Source organism: Numida meleagris, chromosome 1 (assembly GCF_002078875.1).
Source record: "Numida meleagris isolate 19003 breed g44 Domestic line chromosome 1, NumMel1.0, whole genome shotgun sequence".
Classification (NCBI taxonomy): domain Eukaryota; kingdom Metazoa; phylum Chordata; class Aves; order Galliformes; family Numididae; genus Numida; species Numida meleagris.
Window position 1 is genome coordinate 115,700,943 of NC_034409.1, and position 20,647 is coordinate 115,721,589.

At 35.8% G+C, this 20,647-nt stretch overlaps 1 protein-coding gene across 3 annotated transcripts in view; it reads right to left on the minus strand.

Moving 5' to 3' along the window:
* Positions 1–20,647, minus strand: part of POLA1 (DNA polymerase alpha 1, catalytic subunit) — a 194,358-nt gene that overhangs the window by 93,027 nt on the left and 80,684 nt on the right. For 2 of the 3 annotated variants that reach the window (XM_021408421.1, XM_021408428.1), the window contains exons 33-34: positions 13,022–13,203; positions 11,217–11,348 (exon numbers count right to left, since the gene is read on the minus strand). In XM_021408421.1, coding sequence (XP_021264096.1) covers positions 11,217–11,348; positions 13,022–13,203 — 314 coding nt within the window. The remainder of the gene's footprint in view (positions 1–11,216; positions 11,349–13,021; positions 13,204–20,647) is intronic. The other variant, XR_002442148.1, reaches the window with a different exon arrangement.

Here is a 20,647-nt window from a genome sequence, read left to right on the forward strand (position 1 = left end):
GAAAGGAAGAAGACAAGACAAAAAAAGTATTCCTTTCTGGTCCAGCATTAAAAACAACCACCCATCTTCAAACATCAACTTTTTGCTTATTCTGTTGTACTTTCCTAGTCTTCATAGAACCATAGAATGGCTTGGGTTGAAAAGGACCTCAAAGATCACCAAATTTCAACCCCCCTGCTGAGTGCAGGGTCACCAATCACTAGACCAGGCTGCCCAGAGCCACATCCAGCCTGGCCTTGAACGCCTCCAGGGATGGGGCATCCACAACCTCTCTGGGCAACCTGTTCCAGTTCGTCTTATTAGATGCCTTCCAGGCAGTTTTGTGGCTTGTCCCCAAAGGATAAAAAAAAAATTGCAAATTTTGTAACTGAAGAGTTGCTTGCAATTAAGATGAGTGGAGGAAGGGAGTGAAAAAAGTCTGCCCAGAAGCCTTCTAGAAAAAGAACTCGCCCGTACTTATTACAAAATGGAATTAGTTGTTATAACACTGGCATCTCCCAAGCCTTGGTTATGATTCTAGTCTTGGTTATAAAGCTGGATCTTCCTATGTGGAGATCTGTGTCTAGAAAGAAATGAACCAGTTTAATTTATATAGAAATTAAATGTGCTTCTTTCTACAAAGAGCTTGCAATGGCTCATCATGTTCCTTATTCTCACTACGGTCTCTGATGTTCCCCAAATAAGTATTTGTTACAGGGTTTTCCTGTATGATACCTGATTACTGAGTGGCATCTTGCCACTAGCCTCATGAAACCCTTCACAAATGGACTCACCAGAAAATGTCAAAAATAGAATTTTGAAGTAACTCTTGACCATTTCTTGGCAGATAACATAGCTGTGGAGGGTTATTTATTTGTTTTGTTCATCTTTTCTAATTAAGTCCTTAAAGATGCCGGGCTCATCCCTGTTAGGAAGTCTTCAAAGACAGGGAGATCATACAGAATTTTTAAATTATTAATTCTCAGTAAGGCATTTTAGTCTCTTTTGATGGGTTGGGAAGGGAGCAGGGTGCCAGGTATTTAAGCTACTTTATGTTTAATCAGCCAGGAAACCCTCTCAAGAACCACATCACAATTTATTCTACTCCATTGTTATTATTTCATTGATTGTGTTTAAAAAAAAAAAAAAGCTAACAAGGTGGCCCCAAAAAGATGCCCCATTAAAGGAACAAGAGAGTATAAATGCTGATCCCGTGTCGCAAAAAGAAAGATAGAAAGCAGTAGGAGGCAGGGAGAATTTGCTTAATTGCTTTCTTTCAAAAAAGCATAAAAAAACACATGCAAATAATAAAGAATGGTGTGAAAAAAGCATCTCCAACACTGCATGAACCACTGGAAGACATTCTAGTATTTCTTAATAGCTGTATTAATTTTATTGACTTTATTCATTTCTACAAACTTATCCATAAAAAGACACATATATAGAAAGAGCAATACTACCAAATTCAAATTCGAAATTCAAATTTTGCGCTTGATAGGGGTCATAAATATGAGTAGCTTAGTATCTGCTAGTTCTATTGCAAGACCTTCATCGAGAGTTGCTTCAATATGAGAAAAATATGCATTATCAAATAACAATTACAAGAATTACATAGTTTTCAGAAAAAAATGTAGTATTCTGCAACAGAATACAGCATACACCTTTTTGTTTCTTTGTGTTTTGGGGGCAAAGGGGTTCTCCATTTTGAAACAATTCTAGCTTCTTTGTAGTATAGTCAAATGTTGCTTTGGATATTAAATTGAGAATTTATCTTAAATGGAAACAAACAACTTCGCTAAAAATTAGACATTTATGACTTGCAAATTACAGATACTAATTATTTTCAGTATATACAATTATGATATTCTCAAGAGGTATTAATTTTGGGACAGATGTGCTTTCATCATGTAATTTGGAAATTAAGTTACACTCTCACGTATGGGAGCTCAGAAGTCTGAATTTGTGTAAGGATAGGATTGATGGAGAGGAATTTTGTCTTGCTAATTTTCTCTCACTCTCTCTCTCTGATGAGAGTGTGGCCAGCAATCCTCACAGCTGGGTTGCCTTGCACTCAAAGGAATGGGGGCTTACTGCCGAGTTGATGAGGATATACTTCCACTTGACTCCACCTCCTATTTTGTCCTTTCAGATAATCTTCCAAATCCAGTAAAAATTTAAACAATTATTAAGATATACCAACTGTAAGATATGCACAGTGCTCAATTTTTCACATCCTTGGCAGAAAGCAGAAATAAGTTCATCCAAACTGAAGGCATTAGTAAAGAAATTTCCATCAAATAGGGGAAAAGCAAGAATATTGCTATGCTGACCGTATTTACATTAGGAAACGAAAACTAGTTATTACAAAATCTTTCTCTTCAACTCAGACGTGTCTATAAGCTTCAAAGACAGGCAAGACAAGTGATAAAGGAAAAAAAGAACCCAAGAAAAAATACCAATTCAGTAAATTTCTGGGATGATGATGTTGTTGAATGGGCAGGTTAATTAAAGAAAACCACTTGGAGTTCATCATTCCTTGTTTTCCACATCTGATCTGCAGCCGCCAATACAGAAAGGAAGAAGACAAGACAAAAAAAGTATTCCTTTCTGGTCCAGCATTAAAAACAACCACCCATCTTCAAACATCAACTTTTTGCTTATTCTGTCATATAGAAGGTTAAAGATATAGATGCAAGACATTCAGAGTATCTGCTGCAGCTCTAAAACTGCGAGTTTTTATTTTTGGATGGAATGAGTTCTGTCTCTACATAAACATTTATTTCTATCTGGAGATCTGTTAGCATTGTGGATTTTTGATGCTTCCCTTGTAAGGGCATCTAAAAGATAATGGTTTTGTTCAAGACAAAAAGAAAGCAGTTACTTGCTAACTTCTGCAGTTTTAATTTTTATGGTCCAGTGGAAGATTTCCCTGTTCATGGAGGGGGTGGGAAGGTTGAATTAAACCATCTTCCAACCCAAACCATTCCACGATTCTATGTAGAAATTTGGTATACTTTTGGAAAACCTGAGAAATGCTTCTTTCATACATTTGTGGATTTAAAGCCTAACAATCGCTAGGCTGAAGATACTTGGATAGCTGAAATTCTTCAAATGAAAGAAAATGAACAAGACAATAGCCTTTGTCATTTAGCTGCTGTAACAGTTTTAGCAGGACTACACAGCTTTTTTTTTTTCCCTCCCTATGGAATGCTGCAGCTGTGGACAGATGGAAGAGAAGATAATCTGCATGGCATGAAAATAGGGAAGGGATGTTCATCTTTAGCAATAAAAGGGTCTTCAAACCAGTGTGCCATCACAGAACACAAGGCACTAAAGCACAGGCAAAGCTGACAGTTGTTCAGGCTCAATTTACAAAAGGCAATAGTACAAAAAGACGCTCCTATGAATAAAAATAGAGTAGCTCATGGTTATAGCTCAGTAAGAAATTAGTGATAAAGTCCATCAGCAGATGATAATTAATAAAAATGATCCGAACAGATATGTAGCCAACCTGACTGCTGAGCTTCAAGGACACATAAAGACCTATACAGAGGATGCTACACGTAGATTAAAGCCTGTTTTGCACCAAACCTTGTTAATGATAAGATTTCAAATATGGGAATCACTTCTGTTGAGGAACAACTTGTTTAATTCTTTAAAAAATATTTTACCAAGAAGTAGAGCAGTGACTAAAAGATACCAGAAATATTTTCTGACATGTTTAATTACTCTAAACCAGAAAATTGAAATAACTCTTTAATAGCTAAGAGTGGGGAAAGTCAGCATCTACAAGACCCATCCCCACCATGCGAAAGCAAACCATGCTGAAAAAAACACAGTTTAAACTTTTGGTGTATATGTCCTCTCTGCCACCTCCTATCCTCGGTGACACTGTTATTCAATAATTTTCAGGAATGTGGACTATGAAGGACAGCAACAAACAAAAATGTTTACCAAAGAAAGTATACTCTGCACCAAATATAGTTTCACTTCCCATATAATAATAAAAAATAATAATAATTTAAGCTTTCTTTTAAAATTGAAGGTTGGTTCACAATAAAGACTAAGCAACTTCAGGACAGGTAACTTACTTTTTCATAAAATTATTATAAAACATTCCATATTTTTATATGTCACTCAACTGAGTTACCCCAGATGAATCCACTGTAGTTTTTAAACAAAATGCTTAAAGAAAGATGTTATGTTTTCTAAAATTCTTGTTCCACTATACATTTTTATATAACTCCTAAGTAAGTAACTCCTAAGAAACTCCTAAGAACACATTTCTGATTATCACAACATTTTTGGGTCAGAAATGTCACATAAACTTATTCTTGTGAAAAGAACTGCGTTCAGTGAAACTGCAGTCTATTTAGCTTCTGATTTTAACTTTGGCTCTCTGGAAGTATGCAACGTGCTTGAACACTGTGATCACTGGCTGATCTGATAGTAGAGGGTCAACAGAAATTATAACAGTTAAATTAACATTTCTGTGATCACTATAGTGCACATATCAACCAGCATCAAGTATTCAATATCACGAGACAATTCTGTCATATCCATTAAACTGGTTATAATGCATTCGTTTGTATTAAAATTTCATGTATAATAATACAGATTTAATTTATTAGTTGATATTTATTGTTCCAAATTAGTATAACGTATTAACTGTATGAAAATCACATGAGAACTGATGGTTTTATATATTACTTTAAGCCTTCGCTTAGATGAGCTTCCACTTCCTCTAATGTCTCTAATTAGTAACTAGTAAGAATGCTTCTCCATCCAAAATTGCATTTGGATTTAAATTAAAAGTAACAGCAATCTAAATTGAATTGAAAATGGCCATTTCTGAAACTACCATAGAAAGGAGAAAGATTAACACTGATCTTTTCAAGATTGGTAATTTATCATGAATCCTCTTGTGATTTATGCTTTGTTATTAAGTAGTCTCAGAATAAGCAAAACCTACAATGCTATGTAGCATCCTAACACTTCTGTCAATCCAAGGTGTTCAAAGAAGGGCATACTCCCTCACTCTCGCTCTCAAAGTAGCTCGCTCAGGCACTTAATGTAATGTAGCTGTGGCAGATCTATCTATAGGCTGCACAGATTCACCCAAACTTTTATGTTCTGGACTACCAAATCTCATAACAAGTACTGCAGTTGTGATACTTTATTTTTTGTTCAGTTTAAAGCTAGACAAGACGGAGTTGCAACCATAACTGTATTACAGCAAAACATGCTTTCCAAGTGCTACCAAAATTCCATCATTGTTTCTACTGGGGCAACAGATCAGTTCCAACAGAGTACCTTCAAAGACAGTGCTTTCCATAATCCTTTGAAGTCAGCAACATCTTGTTATTAGAGAAGTGATTCAATCACCTAGGTAAACATTACACACTTGGTGGCAATCACAACCATGACCATATTTACCTGTGGGCACATTTCCTGTAACATGATCTTCACATTACTGCCATTCATAAGCCTAAGCAGATAAATTATTGTGATAGTAAGCCCTTACATTCCTGTGTTCTACCTACAGAGGAAATTACAAAGTTGTTTTTATTCTACTGAGGCAATATGCATTTCTTAGAACCTGTTCCATGCCGTGGCTAACCTGGGAAGCATTTTCTCCTGTTAGCTGAGAGATGTATCTACTGTCATTAAGAGTCTCCTCTGGCAAGGTACCTGACTGTGGACTAAGCACTAGAAATAAGCATTAGCAAACAGACACTACTCCTTTGCAGACGTTCACTCATTCTCAGAGGCTGAAATTTTGAGTTCACAAAGTCGCAGTCAATTTCACTCAACTATCAGGGAGATGGATGCATGTCCGTCATGGCTAGTAAAATCCAATGAAGAGAGTTAAACCTTTTGTAAAGGCATATCGATCATTACTTTGAAACACTTCACTAAAAATCATATTGATGCTGCAAGTCTAAAACAAACAATTCCTTTACAGGGCAGAAGTTGCAGTAATAGCGAATCAATCTCAGTTAATAGATGCCATGAGTGCTGTGACAAATAACTGCTTACTCATCCCCAAAAATGGACTGTACACGGTGACCAAAGGGCTATCTTTCATTATTCAGTTAAGTATAAATTATGTTGGTAAAGATAGATACTTAATGCTTTCACATGGTAGAATACTGGCTGCGTTGTTCAATAATCAAGATGCTTCTAATTTCCTCTTGGTTAACCAGAACATGATTTTAAGTACAACCCATTTGTCAACCTCATTCAAGGAATGAATCAGAAAATGCTACTGTGGAGGGGAGGAAAACATCTTGAGAATTCTTGGTGCCAGCTTCCCTCTCCTCTTGAGTAAGTTGTGCATGGAATCACATTCATCTTTTATCGCTCACTCCAATTGCTTTCCATTTTGTCTTGACTTGGAAGCTTTCAATACTAAAAATAAATGTCTCAGTTTCTGTATATATAAACTAAAATGACAGTGATACAATTTCAAGCTTGGAAGAGACTCAGATATCCATTTATATACAAACAGGAAGAACTCCCAAAATAATCATTGGAGATAATTGGACAGCAGCTTTTAGCTATTTGATTGTGTCTGCCACATCAATTGGTGTAATGATTCCTTCTGTTTTCTGGCTCTACACACTCTTCATTACATGTCCATATTCTCCTACCACTATCAGCACAACAATATTTAAAATACTGTACTACTGCCATTACTAAAGACCTTTCCTTCAGTCCAAACAAGCTTCTTACCCTGACCCACCCAGCAAACAAGAAGGGCTTTCAATACATAACTGTTCCAAAAGCATGATTACAAAAGTCATCACCACCATCTACAATCATATTTTCACCTGTTCATGTGGTGCACACCTGTGGGTTGCTGGCAATATACATGACCGCAGTGTGGGAGACGTCAGGTTCACAATGAGCCCTGTCATTTTTGTTCTTTTAAGCGAATATGCCATGCTACCCCCAAACCTTGTATGAACACTACTGCCTCTTATAATATCATCTTGTTTATAAATCTTTTACTTTTTAAGTGCATAAAATACTAATGAAAAACCCAAGAACATAGATACAATAATCAAAACAAGGAATATAAATATACATGCATAAAATAATAATTTAAAGACCCTGAACAAGTGTACTAACATGCTTTTATACTGCGACCTAATGTGCAAGCAGTAGACTACCCCACCACAGGTAAGAAATGAGAAATTTTGAGGGCTATTGAGCACTGAATTTTCGCAGCTGAACAGTATAAAGTTATTTAGCAGTGTTCAATAGCCTTCAAACTCAGTTCTGTCTGTGGGTTAGAGTGGCCCACTAGAAAGACTAAAATAAAAACAGTGTAATACAGGCAGGACCGAGATTTTCACAATATTAAAAAGAAAACAACAAAGCAACAAACAAAACAAAGTGATAACCCTTTTAAGTTTGCATTCTGAAAACATAAAGAGATCTAAAGATGCCATATGCTTTAACTAAACAATTTACAAAAAAAAAATCTATATAACAACAGGCTTTAGCCTATACTACTACTAATGCCATGCATGTATACCTAGAAACAAGTTAAAAAGCCTTGTGATTCAAGGATTACAGCTTGAGAGTCCATCCAGTTCAGCAGTGATTCTGATACTGTTCAGATGTTATAGGCAATATAGGCTTTTTATTCAGTTCCTTTCACTTGGCAAAACTAACGGCTAAGCAAGATATGGGCTTCATTTTTATGGATATGAATACTGATTTTTACAGAGATTTTTAAAAGAGGATCTAAGAGTTGGTGTTTATCTACCAAATGCTCAAAATAAATATGAGTATTTCAGTGGGAAACATAAAACAGTCTGCATCATAATTAGATCCTCTTACTATAAATTAAATGAAACTCTCCAGCATAGCAATTGGTCACTTTTTCCATTTATGCTTGCATATTTCAGCCTTCGGCCATTCTCTAGTGTGGATGTTTCATTGATGGCTGAGGGTAACACTTCAAAAATGAACTAGCTAAACAAACTTCCCAGCAGCACTTGACAGAGCTACACCTATTCTTCCCCATTTCCAAAGCAGTACAGAATTAATTACCAGTTCTATGGATCTATTGTAAGTATAATAGACTAAAGAGCTATCACAGACACATTTATTGTAAAAGCACAATCCCAAGAGTGTCTAGTAGAGGGCCAAAACGATTAACACAAATGCTTTGTCAGATCAAAGATAAAATCTGCACCGCCCAATTGAGGAATGAATTAGAACAGTGGGTTATCTTTCAAATTAACCAGGGCAGTTAGTGAGGAAAATTTCATGAAAGTGTAATTCTTAGCCTTTGTGAATCCACACAGCAGGCATTCTGCCAGCTGACAAGATGATGAAATTTTCATGCTTAAAAAAGCCCTCTTCATTTCCCAATTTAGATTAGCTAGCGTTTCTCTCTCTTTTCATCTATTTGCTCTTCAGAAGCGGGATAAAAAAAAATAAAAAAAAAACCACACACCACACAACAGAATCAATCTTTCAAAGAATAATGCATTTCTGAAAAGAAATATTTGCATGTCATTTCTAGAGATATTTACAATTAGGAGTAGGATTATCAAAATTGATATTGCTAATACTATTAGGAAATCCACAAATACTGGAGTAATGGTACCTATGTTTATGAAGACAGATAAAGATTTAAATGTTTCACTGGGAAAAATAACTGAAGAAATTACATAAAGGTGAACAATTTACAAAAGCAATGGTGTTGTAGCAGACTTACAAAATTATATTTGTGTACTTACACTTGCATCTTTTTAAAGGAAGGAAGTACATCACTGGTATCTTATTTATCAACTCCCCACACCAAAAAGACCAAGTAGATTTTGTACTTTTAGATATTACGGCATTCCCCTTCTAAGTTTATACAGCTACATATGGAAGCATTTCAATAGACAGGGAAACAACTTGCAATGATTCTCAACCCTTTAAAAAAAATCTCATTCAAAGCTCACTGAAAAAAAGTAAGTTTATTCATTTCTACAAGGTGTGGATAGAACCAAAAGACTCCAGCTAAAAGTGACTTCATAAAAAGTAGCTCATTATTTTTAACATTAAAAAAGTCATTTTTGAAATTTGTGTATTTGTATTGTGTGTCATTTGACCAACATACAAAGAAAAGTATTCTCTTAAAAAAAAATCGAAATAAATGGAGTGACAAAGTTAACCAATAAGTTTGTCTATTTAAACTGACACTTCTGAGCCTCTTAGGTACAACAACTACAAGAGGAGACTTAAGTGTCTCAAAGTTGTGTCAAATGTTTTGTTCAGATGGTACTTTGCCACACTACTTCTGAGTGTGTCTTTATAGTTTATAGGATTATATGTATTAGTGCAAACATCCATTTGACAAATTTCAACTCCAGCTGTTACACAGTCACTACAAGTACTTGATGAAAGGAATACACTAAAGCTCAGAGCACCTGCTTTTCTAAGAGCTAACGGGACAAAAACTTTTCTTGCTCAGCTCAGTGGAAAGCCCTTCTTTTAAATGAAAATCATCATGCAATTTCAAAATTCCTTTTAACAATAAACTGACATTTCCAGAGACTGAACGTATCCCACAGTTAATAAGTAATATTAAACATTATTATTACAGCTAATTAGATTAAAAGTAATTCTCAGCACTGAAAACATAATCAAGTTTACAAAGCTTTCATATATAAGCATAAATAAATTTCTCTTGGAGGACACTATTTTTCTATATACTAGTTAGTAAGATACATAATAGATTTTAATAGAATATAAATAAATCACAACGTTCAATATTCAAACGTTTCAGAGTTCAGTTCATAGCTTGGCCTTAAAACCAAGCCAAAACCAAAACCTAGAGAACAGAGTAAAATATTACATCACTTTTCATTCTTTAGAATTCCTCAGAAACAACACTTATCCCTGTCCTCATATATGCCCTTAAATCCTCCTTTACTCATCAAGTTTACTATTGCATGTATCATGCATGTTTACTTTATATACCAAGAATTACTTAGCACTTGGTTGTGTATTATCATAATGTTCATACATTACATCAAACGTACATACACTAAATCTAACAAAGTTAATCAGAAGCAAAATTTTATAAAAAAGAAGTCTGTCTAAATATATTACCTTGACCTATTATATAAGCACACTTTATAATGCAGTATTTATAGGAACATCATATGAATAGAAGTTTTGTAGCCAGATGGACTTGGCAATAAAGTAATGTCATATTTCAGATTTGGATAACTTTACCTGTCCAAATCATTTCCCTTTAACAATGCAAAGAAACAATCAATCCTACCTTGAGAAATACTGTCAGAATTTAAATAGTCTAAGAAAGCTCTTTTTGATGCAAAGACATGTTTATACCAGCTGAACTTATCACATTTCCAGAAAACATATCAGAAAACATTTATTTACAATTGCAATAGGAACTAACATAGAAGGAAAAAAAAAACACACAAGATGTATGTTTAGTATTAAACCATAATTAAAACAGAAAACTATTATGCTAATACTCAGCATTTTAGCTGCCATCTGAAAAAAATGTTTTGTAATATCTAAGAAAACAAACCACAAATTAGGCTGGCCTTTCATTTACAGGTCAAAATTTCAAAAATAGATTTTGAGTATATCAAAGGTTATGAGCATCCAAAGGTTAGGAGTTCTTTCAAAAATGATGTCTGATCTGAGAGCTGTGAAAAAAAGTGCTACGTCAGACAACTAGATCCTGAAAGATGCTATGAGGAATTCCATGAAAATTTCACCAAAATGGTAAGCTGATAATTCACAAAACACAATCCTTTCAGCATATTAGAGATGCAAAACATATTAACATGATTTAAAAATCAAGGTATATTTTTCCTAACCTGTTAGTTCTTTGGTCAGTGCAAAGATGGAAAATAGAAATATTACAGCATAATTTTTTCAGTAATGCCACACAATGCCAACCATCTGGAAATCTGGAAAACAATGAGCTACTACATCTGCAGTAACGCTGACAAACACTGTTACTAAATGTTATATACATATATACACATCTGACTATCTTGACTTGAAACAAAAATGAGAAAAAAAGCCTAATATTTTAAAAATCATTAATTGATAGGTTCCTTTTCATAAAGTTGGGTCTTGGAACTGCACTATGTTATATTTCTCAGAAAAAAAAGTGAGATTGTCGCTAAATTCAGGACCACCCAGACAACTGATTTCTTATGGAAGAATATTTTCCGAATACTTACATTGTAGTATTTTTTTAGGAAGCGTCTAATATCCAAGAGTAATTTGTTGTTCATTTGAACCACATGGTTGAAAGGAGGCTCTTCACATTCACTCTTACTGCACCTTTGCAAGCTAGGCTCAATAAATCGCCCCTGAAAAAAGAAGTGTAAAAATATACATTATGACAGCAGACGATAGCAGCAGAAGTTATTGCAGGAGTTCAGACATAACACTTCATGTAAAATAAAAAATCTTAAAGCTCTTTATTTTTTCAATTAAATCCCTACTATCTAGGCTTTCTTTCTTCCCACCACAGTCAGCCACATCCATATAAAGACTTGTCTGATAGGACAAACAGTTTTCCAAATCTCTTTTTAATGAAAGGTCTTTTGGAGAAGATGCTTCTTCATTTGCTACAAAATTGATCATTCAACAAATTATGTTTCATCAGGGAGACTGAAGTTCTGCCCAAACCTACTGATCAGAACACCGAAATCTACCTTACAGATACCAATTATAGATTACCAACAGGGCTGTAGACAATCCTTGTTGCAAGAGAACAAGATCACTTTTTTTCTTCCCCAAGTGTGAAGAACAGAAAATCTTTGAATGGCAAACATCAAAATTTCAGAACCTAAAAGCAATACGTGAAGTACTGAAATTAAATTCAGTAGAATTCTCACTGAAATAACAAAAACCTGTTAGATTGGATATTTACAAAACTTTGTAACAAGTTTTCTTTCCATTTAAAACTTAACACTTATGCTTTTCTGAACCATCTTGGCTAAACTCCCACCCACAACACAAAATAATTCCATTAAATAATTGTGTAGGATATTTATTACATGTTTAAATATATATATATATCTGTGTGTGCATATATATACTTATATAAAGAGTTTGACATCCACTTCTCTCCGACTCTCCAGTTAGCCCATCTGCAAGTTGTCAAGCCTATGTGCAATTAACTGTTTTATTTACAGCTGTAATGAACAAAAGTCAAGGATTTACACAGTATCACTCGATTTGTGTGCCGTTTCGTCTTACTTGCTTCCAAAGACTGCTTTATTTTTGATTCAAAAAAATGCAAAACATCTGCTGTTTGTCCAAATTAACTTAAAATAATTACTTTTAATTTAGATAAAAGATTTATTTGCTTTCAGTTTCAAGGTTTTCACTACTCTGAGGCTTGCTAATTTGCCAATGACTAATACATGCATAACATTGCTGGGGAGTTAAATACTTGGCCTTATTTCAAGTGGTGATCCAAGGTCCCAGATACATTTTTTGGCAGAACTTCTCAACAAGAATGCACCTCCATGACTTTTTATGCTCAATATACAAAGACAGAAGTAAAGATAAGACAGAAAAGTCTTACTGTGAAGAAAGGAAGTGGGACATAAAAAGATAAACAGAAATTTCAAAACCACTTTGTTCCAATTAATATGATTTAGGATAAGAAATCGCCATTGCTACATGAAAGTTTCATTAAATAGAGAACTGGAAGTTACTCAGGTGTTAAGATAAGGATGCCTTAAAAAGTTACAGTTAACAATCACTCATGAATGTGGGCAAACAGATTAATGAAGTCGGCTTATCTCACACGTTCTCCTAGACTACACTGCTCCTAGCTGAAATGCAAAAATGGGAAAAATATTTGTGCACTGTCCTGTCAGGAAATTTCTGTTCCGAAGATATAAACAACAGTACTTAAGCAACATGGTATCTTCTCCTACATCATATGAATGCTGTCTGAAAAGCCCTTTCCTCTACAACTATTTTCCCCCTCACCAATGAAAAGAAATAAAAAACATTGAAAACGAACCGAACCGTCAAAGACATTGTCATAAATATTCTCTGTTCCACATTTGAGGCAGCAAAACTTGAATCTTTCACAGTCCCTATATTTCTCCTCATCAGTGAGCTGAGCCGGGCCACCAACCAAGGCATCATTCTCCTCATCTTTATGGTAATGGTGATGGACTCTGAATTGGGAGGGATCCAGTCCTATTAATAAGAAACAAAAATTTCAAAAGACTAAGAGGTCAACCATGCAAGTAGGCTCATTTTTCATATGCTTGGTGAAGCAGAGTCAAAAGAAAGTTACAAAATGTAAATTCAAAAGCTGAAAATCTCTCCTTAGCAAAAACTGGTCTATAAATATGAATACACTTTACAATTTTTAACCACAAATAAAGGTTCACGAAACATGAAGAAATCTTCTCACTTATCTTCTTACGCAAGATTGCTTTATAAATAAAGCAAGCACGTTGCATTATCATGGGAGTATGCAACAGAACATTCTGTTTCTGAGGAAACCACTCCTAACGGATGGCTTTATTGTTATTTTCTTCTTAAGTTACATTGAAAATATTTCAATAAAAATGTGCATCGTTATTAAGAAACAGTCTTTAAATCAAAACGGCACCATTAGAACTGAAAACAGAGAATAAAAACCCCATTAAAGAAACACGGGTGCACTGCTATTACCAACTCCTTCAAGTCCGTATACAACTGCCAACTCTGATTTCAATGCAGTGGTCGATTTCATTTTGGCTCAGTGGTTAACAGCATGTAGGTTTCAATCTAATGCAGTGGTTAAAATTCAGCAGCAGCATTTAAAACGGCAGCGCTGGAGAGAAAATGCTTTATTTCTGATTGCCAGAACTAAAGATTTTAAACAAATAAATACACAAAAGAGATTCTAAAAATACTGAGTCAAGCACAAATAAGTAAATAAGCAAGCAAGCACGAAGTTCACTACCCTAGGAATAAGACTGCCAAAGTAAATTTAATAAAAATCCTCATTTTTTTGTCATCTTTTGTCATGTTTGATCTTTCAAAAAGTCCATTTATTCCATCTATGGCTTTTTCTGTTGTTCTTACTGCTGTTGTTCTGAGATTTTTTTTTAACTCTAGTAAATAGCACATGCTAGAAAAGAATCACCTAAGGAGCGTGGAAAAAAAAAAGTGTAGAAAACTATGGCTTACTTTAAAGATAATAAGAAAGGACCAAAGAGAAACAATTTAAATTTTTTTTTAAGAAGGGCTACTTTCCCAAAAGCAGTAGCAGAGCAAAACAGTTCCCGAAGGAAAAGATATATAGAAAGAAATTTTGCTCAACTGTACTTTTCCAACATTCAGTCAAAAACTGTGGGAGCCAATAAGAAAAAAATATCTTTAAGAAAGAGTAATTAAGCCAAGTAAAAGCTTACCATGTATCATCCCATATCATATGTAAATTTTGGTATATGTAAGAATTGCCACAGAAAAAGTACGAAAGATTATAAATAATAAGTGAAGCCAGATTTTATAGTTCTTCTTAAGCTCACTATACTGTACTGGGAGACTTGAATAAAACATTTGGAAACAATACTCAGTCACTCTGGATAAGTATTGCTGCACACATAAAACAACTGCATTGCACAAGCAGATACAGATTGTCTCTACCTAAAAGGTTTGATATCTGTAACTTTATTATCATGATTCTGAATTTCTACCTTACAGCTATATGAAAAATTCTAGGACAAGAAAAAATTACACTGACAAAAAAGATTAACTGGTTATTGAAAAAACAGTTTTCATTAAAATTTAATAAATATTTCCAATTATACTTTTATCAAAAGAAACGAATGTTAGTGCATAAGTCTGATATTTAGTCTCAAAGAGGTTCTTAAACTTTTAAAACCATTCTCTACAATTCATTGAAAGGAAGAGCAAATAAAGAAAAAAAAAACAAAAAAAAAAACAACAATCCCACATTGCTAATAGCATATTTTACACTTTAATACCTATGGTAAAACCTCACCCTTCCCCCTCCCCGCACCCCCCATCCTCCCCCAAAAAGCAACTACAAAACAACCCTGCAGGGTTGCATTTTTTATTTTATTTTTAAAATTTTATTTTTGTTTATTAGTTTTGGAAAAATTTGTTGGTAATACACTTTCTGTTTTAAAAAACAAGGAAAATGATCTTCAACAAATGTGGTAGATGTTTTAGAAATCGGAGTTCAGTATTGTATTAAGATCAAAACAGAAAAAAAAATCAAAAACTGAGTAAAGTATGCATCTAAGATAGTAATGGTGAATAAAAATAAAAATTCACAGATCACTGTGATTGGAACTGGAATGAGAAGTGATCATTGCAACTTTACAATACAGATGCCATTAACATTCAACTAAAAATCTGTTTTCGGTAGTTTCCCAAAAGCAGGAATAAAGCGAAATAGTTCCCTAAGGAAATACAGAGAGAAATCTTGCTCAACTGTACTTTTCCAACATTCACTCAAAAGGGTGAGAGCCAATAAGCATACAGATACTTGGTAATAATTTAAAATGAAAAAAAAAAAAGTTATCCATTGTAAGAATCTGAAGTACACCCAAATGTGAACTTTCTCAGCTGTTTTGGCTGGAAAAAGAAAAAAAAAACACAACAGGAAAAAGTTCTGTGATGACTCCTGTGTATATCTCACTTTCAGTGTGCAAACATCCCCAGTGAAATCCGAGACTACAAATCAGGCTTTTAAAGACCATGCCTTCTGCAATTATCTTGTGGAATTGGGATCTATTTTTCTACTATATCCTTTCAGGAATAGTTAGTTCATTCAATTAATCCATTTCAGCACGCTAACTTGTCTCCCCTTGGGGGGAGACAGGTCATACTGGGCATAACACAGCATTTAGAAAACAAAACGGGGTATGTATAATAAATGGGAAAAAAATGTGCATTTTGGTGTTGTTGTTTTGCTTTTAAAAATATTTTTTATTTTAATTTGATAGAATGACATGAGTCAGTGAACTTCTTTGAACTCCTGTCTTCTCTGACATCAAGAGAAAGCCAAGGGGCTTTTGGGACATCATGGAATTACCTTCACCACAGGTAAGCGTTCTGATCTGACCAGAAATGCATGGTTGCACTCATGATGAAAGAAAAATGTGTAGCGCTAAAAATGCTACAAAAAGTAAATAATACAGGAAAGTTCTAAAAGTCGTTCCTGAATTATTTAATAACATTATTAAAACGTTTGTTATTTGGTAAGCAAAAAATATCACTCCATACGCTGAAAGGCAGTCAGGTATATTTCACTAATCGCAATATTTTAAAAATATAATTTCTGCATATTTGCTTTTTTCAGATTTTCCACACGCTATTATTCCCATCTCTGCACTCTCCCAGTAGAACAGAAGTGACAAACACAAAAAGCAAAAGAATCTCCAAGTTCCAGCTCTGAAGGAAACACACGGATAACAAATGCACCCTCGCGTTTTTTCACTGATTTTTTTTTTTTTTTTTGGCTTTGCTTTCAACAAAGCCTGAGGGTTGCCTGCTTGCTTGCTTTCTTCCCCGCGGATTTTGTGTTTTAAAGGCAGGTTTGTCGGAAAGCACCGAAGTTTCCCTGCCCGCGGCCCGGCTCCAGGCGCTCCGTGACTCGGCGCAAAGAGTGTGCGGTGCTGCCACCCAGAGGCCCGGCCGCGCCTAACTCCCCAGCTAGGCTCCGAGCCAGGCCGCAGAAGGCGTTTTGGCTTAGCTGCTAGTTTTTGTCAGCCTTACGCGAAAGGGATCCTCCAGCTCCTGGGAAAGGGTGCTTAAATGGAGTGCCTTCCCAGCTGTGGTGTGGTACACTAAGAAAGTATACAGGCAGGCGGCTCCCTGCACCTGAACCAGCGCAGCTAGGCGCCAGCAATCCTCTCAAAGCTCGGTCTCTAACCCCATCGTTAAGGCAGCCCTGCTCTGCTCACAGTTCTGACTGCAAGTCCCACCCTAGGGGCTCCACTTCCCCCTGCAGCGAAGGGATCCCTTCTCTCCTGGAGATAGACCCGCAGGTGACAACCTGTCTCCCAACCATAGCAGTTAGGGCACCTCTGCTCCACAAACTACACAAACACTACAAACCTATGGACAGCAAGTCTGAGTGTCCAAGTACATCCACAACGCTGCAAAGAAAAAGACTACAAGCAGCAAACTTCATAGTTTAGAGCTGATTAGGTCATTGTCATGAGCTTTAGCACTGCTTTCGTCTTCATTTCCACCACTCCGCTCTTGCTTCACTGCCTCAGGTGGGAAAAGCAAGAAAGAATACAGAACTTTGCACAGCTCCTGCATGCCACCAGGCAAGTGCAACTGCTCTGGCTGTTGTCAGGAACACCCGTCTGGGCAGCTGCTAACCAGTAATGGAACCTACTAAATCACTCTAGGAAGAGGAAAAATAGACTCAGTACCACAAGGTAGAGGGCATCTCCTTACAAAAAGGAGCGAACACACAGACCCTGTGGGGAGGAAGATAGTGGCTCTGGGAAGCACTCATAATGATGAGTCTCAGCAGGACCCAGGAACGACCACCAAAAATTAGATAATCTCCCTATGAAATACCAAATTGTCAAACAACTTACAGAGCACCCTTGTGCACATCTGTTTGTAAAGCAGCACCTTATGTCTCTTTCAGAAGACTGTGAAACAGCCTCGGACAAAATTCCTTTTCAGCAGCCAGTAGCTTCTGCATTTTACAGGAATAGATGTTATGCAGGAGCACCTACAAAAATCCCATGGTTAACTGACTGCTTTCATGATGTTTAGATACTTCTGACACCACAGAAACAATACAGGATTTCTCTTTGAGGTCATGAGTAGTATCTACATAACAACAACAAAGCTTACTTTAAGTACGTTAAGAGAAGCATTCAGCCAATACAGTTATTTTTGTTTAAAATCTATAGGTAGCTTCAAGATGATGTAAGCGAGGTCTCCAAGCATTGAAAATGATTTATTGACTGTTACTTTTTATCAGATTTCACATTTTACTTATCTTCTGAAACCTTGACAATCCTCATCTTAGCCCTGCTTTTCCCTAAGAACTTCAAGAAAAAGAGAGAAAATGCAGGAGGATGCCCATGAGTTTCTCATTTTTAGAAACAATGAATTTCCATCTCTGAAAGGCTAGGCAGGCCTCCTACAACGTCCGAAAACAAGAGACAATTTACAGCTTGATTCCATAATGAATGAATGTGACATTTAAAGAGTTCTCTGCAATTTTTAGGTGTGGTTATTTGCTTTTGTTCTTCAGTGTCTAAAATAGCTTAGTTAAAATAACTTACTTGGAGCACAGACAGAACAGAGAACTTTCCATCATTTTGCTTGCGAGCCAAGTCTCCCTAAGTTGAGCTCAATTTTATCATTGTGTTAGACTAACACAATGACTTGTCAATTAAACATTCACCTTATAAAGAAATACTGCTAAATATGGAAACAAGAATACTACAGTCATTCTCCCCATACGGACACATACTCTACATAACATGATAAATCACATCAGAGTACACACAAATGAGAATGCAACCAACGTTTCAGCCCACAGATACAACACCTAGGTTGAACAGTAGCTTTCTACTTCAAAACAGAAAAACGTTCTGTTTGGAAAAAAAAGATAAGAAAAGTTACAAGAATTTGGCTGGTAAACAATAAAAATACTACATAAAAAGCCTAACTAACACAAAACAACAATGCATTTGCTTGTTTTACTAAACTGAGCTCTAGTCTTGTACACTTGGAACAATTTTCCATTTCTTTGAAACAAACATACTTGACTATCCCTCTAATAATGTTAGAAAAAAAGCAGAAAAGTAACTTCAACTTGCAACAATTACGTACAACACTGTGCTGCGTATGAACACCTAAGTAGAGCAATAGTTTTGAGAAAGACCTGACTTCACCTTCAAGCTCAATTTATGCATTCCCAAGAAAACAATGCTGGAGATGGAGATAATGTTTTTAGCATGGTCAAACTGAGTACATTTCACATCTAAGATTGTAATAGATATATACAGGTTTTCAGACTAATGATTGTGGACTATTAATAAACTCTCAGCTGCACAATGCTATTAGAGACTATAGAAAACATTTTCATCCTGGAAGTACTACAGCACAAAAAGCAGTATAGGCATCTGCAAACAGTACATGCTACTGTGGCATACAAGTGGCATGCAGGTCTTAAGATCTGGGCACTTAATTTAGGTGCATGAAGGGAGCTTGTCTGTCATGAAAATCTTAACCTGTTGTGAATAAGTAATAACTCTGAATTTGAGCCTAACTCAACAGGACTAACAATCTTTGCAAAATAAAATAAATTACCTTCAGAAATCTCTCATCCAAACAATGTGAAAGTTTACCTCATCTTATAACATTTTAAAACTAAGTGAGACTGCTTGACTTTTTCAGTTTTGCATGGCACATAGCTGGCTCTGACATCAAGGGAAAGTTGTATACTGAGGCCCTGTCATATAAACAGAATGATCTGTATGGTCAGCCTGCACATGTGAAGTAGAGCTGACACCTCCTCAAAGCACCAGAGATGCAACACCCAATGCCTCCAAGACACAGCCTTGCAGTCAAACAGCCACGTCTGTGGTCATTGTGCTCATGCTTCCAGAGTAAGAAAAACATCCACACCTTCCTGCCCCACCCCCACCTTTTTTCTATTTTTTGAAACTGAGATGGAAAAAGCTGATTGTCTTGGGAGATGAGGACCTCTCATGGCAATCACCCTCCCTCAGAAGCAGCAAGACAGGAACTTACTTGCACACATTTTAAATGCAAACCATGAGCCCCACAATGAGCAGAACCACCTCTAAGTAAGGAAGCTACAGAGGTGCCTTGTCCCAGGTAAACAGTCCTGATAAACAAGACACTGCCTGTTGGTTTTAAGTGACCAGTTCTTGGACCTTGGCCATCTCTGAATACACAACGGTGAGGTCCAAATCTTCTTATAAAGATCAGCAAGATTAACAGCTTCTTCCATGTCCTTGAGTAACAGTTCTCAAACCTGACAGACTAGGTGTGGGAGATCTCAAAATTTCTGTTTATCAAAGAGATCGTGCCTGTTGGTGAGTCATTTTTAGGGAGGAAACAACACAAAAAAAGGCTACAGGGAAAGAATTATATTTTCAGGGAAAGATGTCTGAATGAACGGTAAAACATTTTTCAACACCTGTACTTCTTTCTAGGTAAAAAGCCTAGGGGATACAGAAGACAATCAGAACTGGGTATAAAAATATCTTTAACATCCTCTTAAAAGCAAAAACAACTCTAACAAGGGCAACTCCCTGTTGCTCATTTTAATAAAAACTGCTGATTCTGGCATTACTCACATTTTTTTATAGCACCTTTTTTGGCTGTTTGCCTGACCAATATGAATTAATGAAGACTGTTACTAACATTTTATGTTTCTATTATCTAGTAGGTCAGTTCTAGCAAAAAAAGTCCTCAATTACACACTACTAAAAATTGTATCCTATCAATATAATTACGACTGGTTTCTCAAGAGAGTGCTAGAGAGTGCATACTCCAGAGAACTACTTCAGTAGCTTAAGAAAATCTCAGAAACATGTAATAGTAATTGAACACCATCAGCACTGTCATATGATCATAAAATATTTGCAATTCTGAAAAAGGATTATAA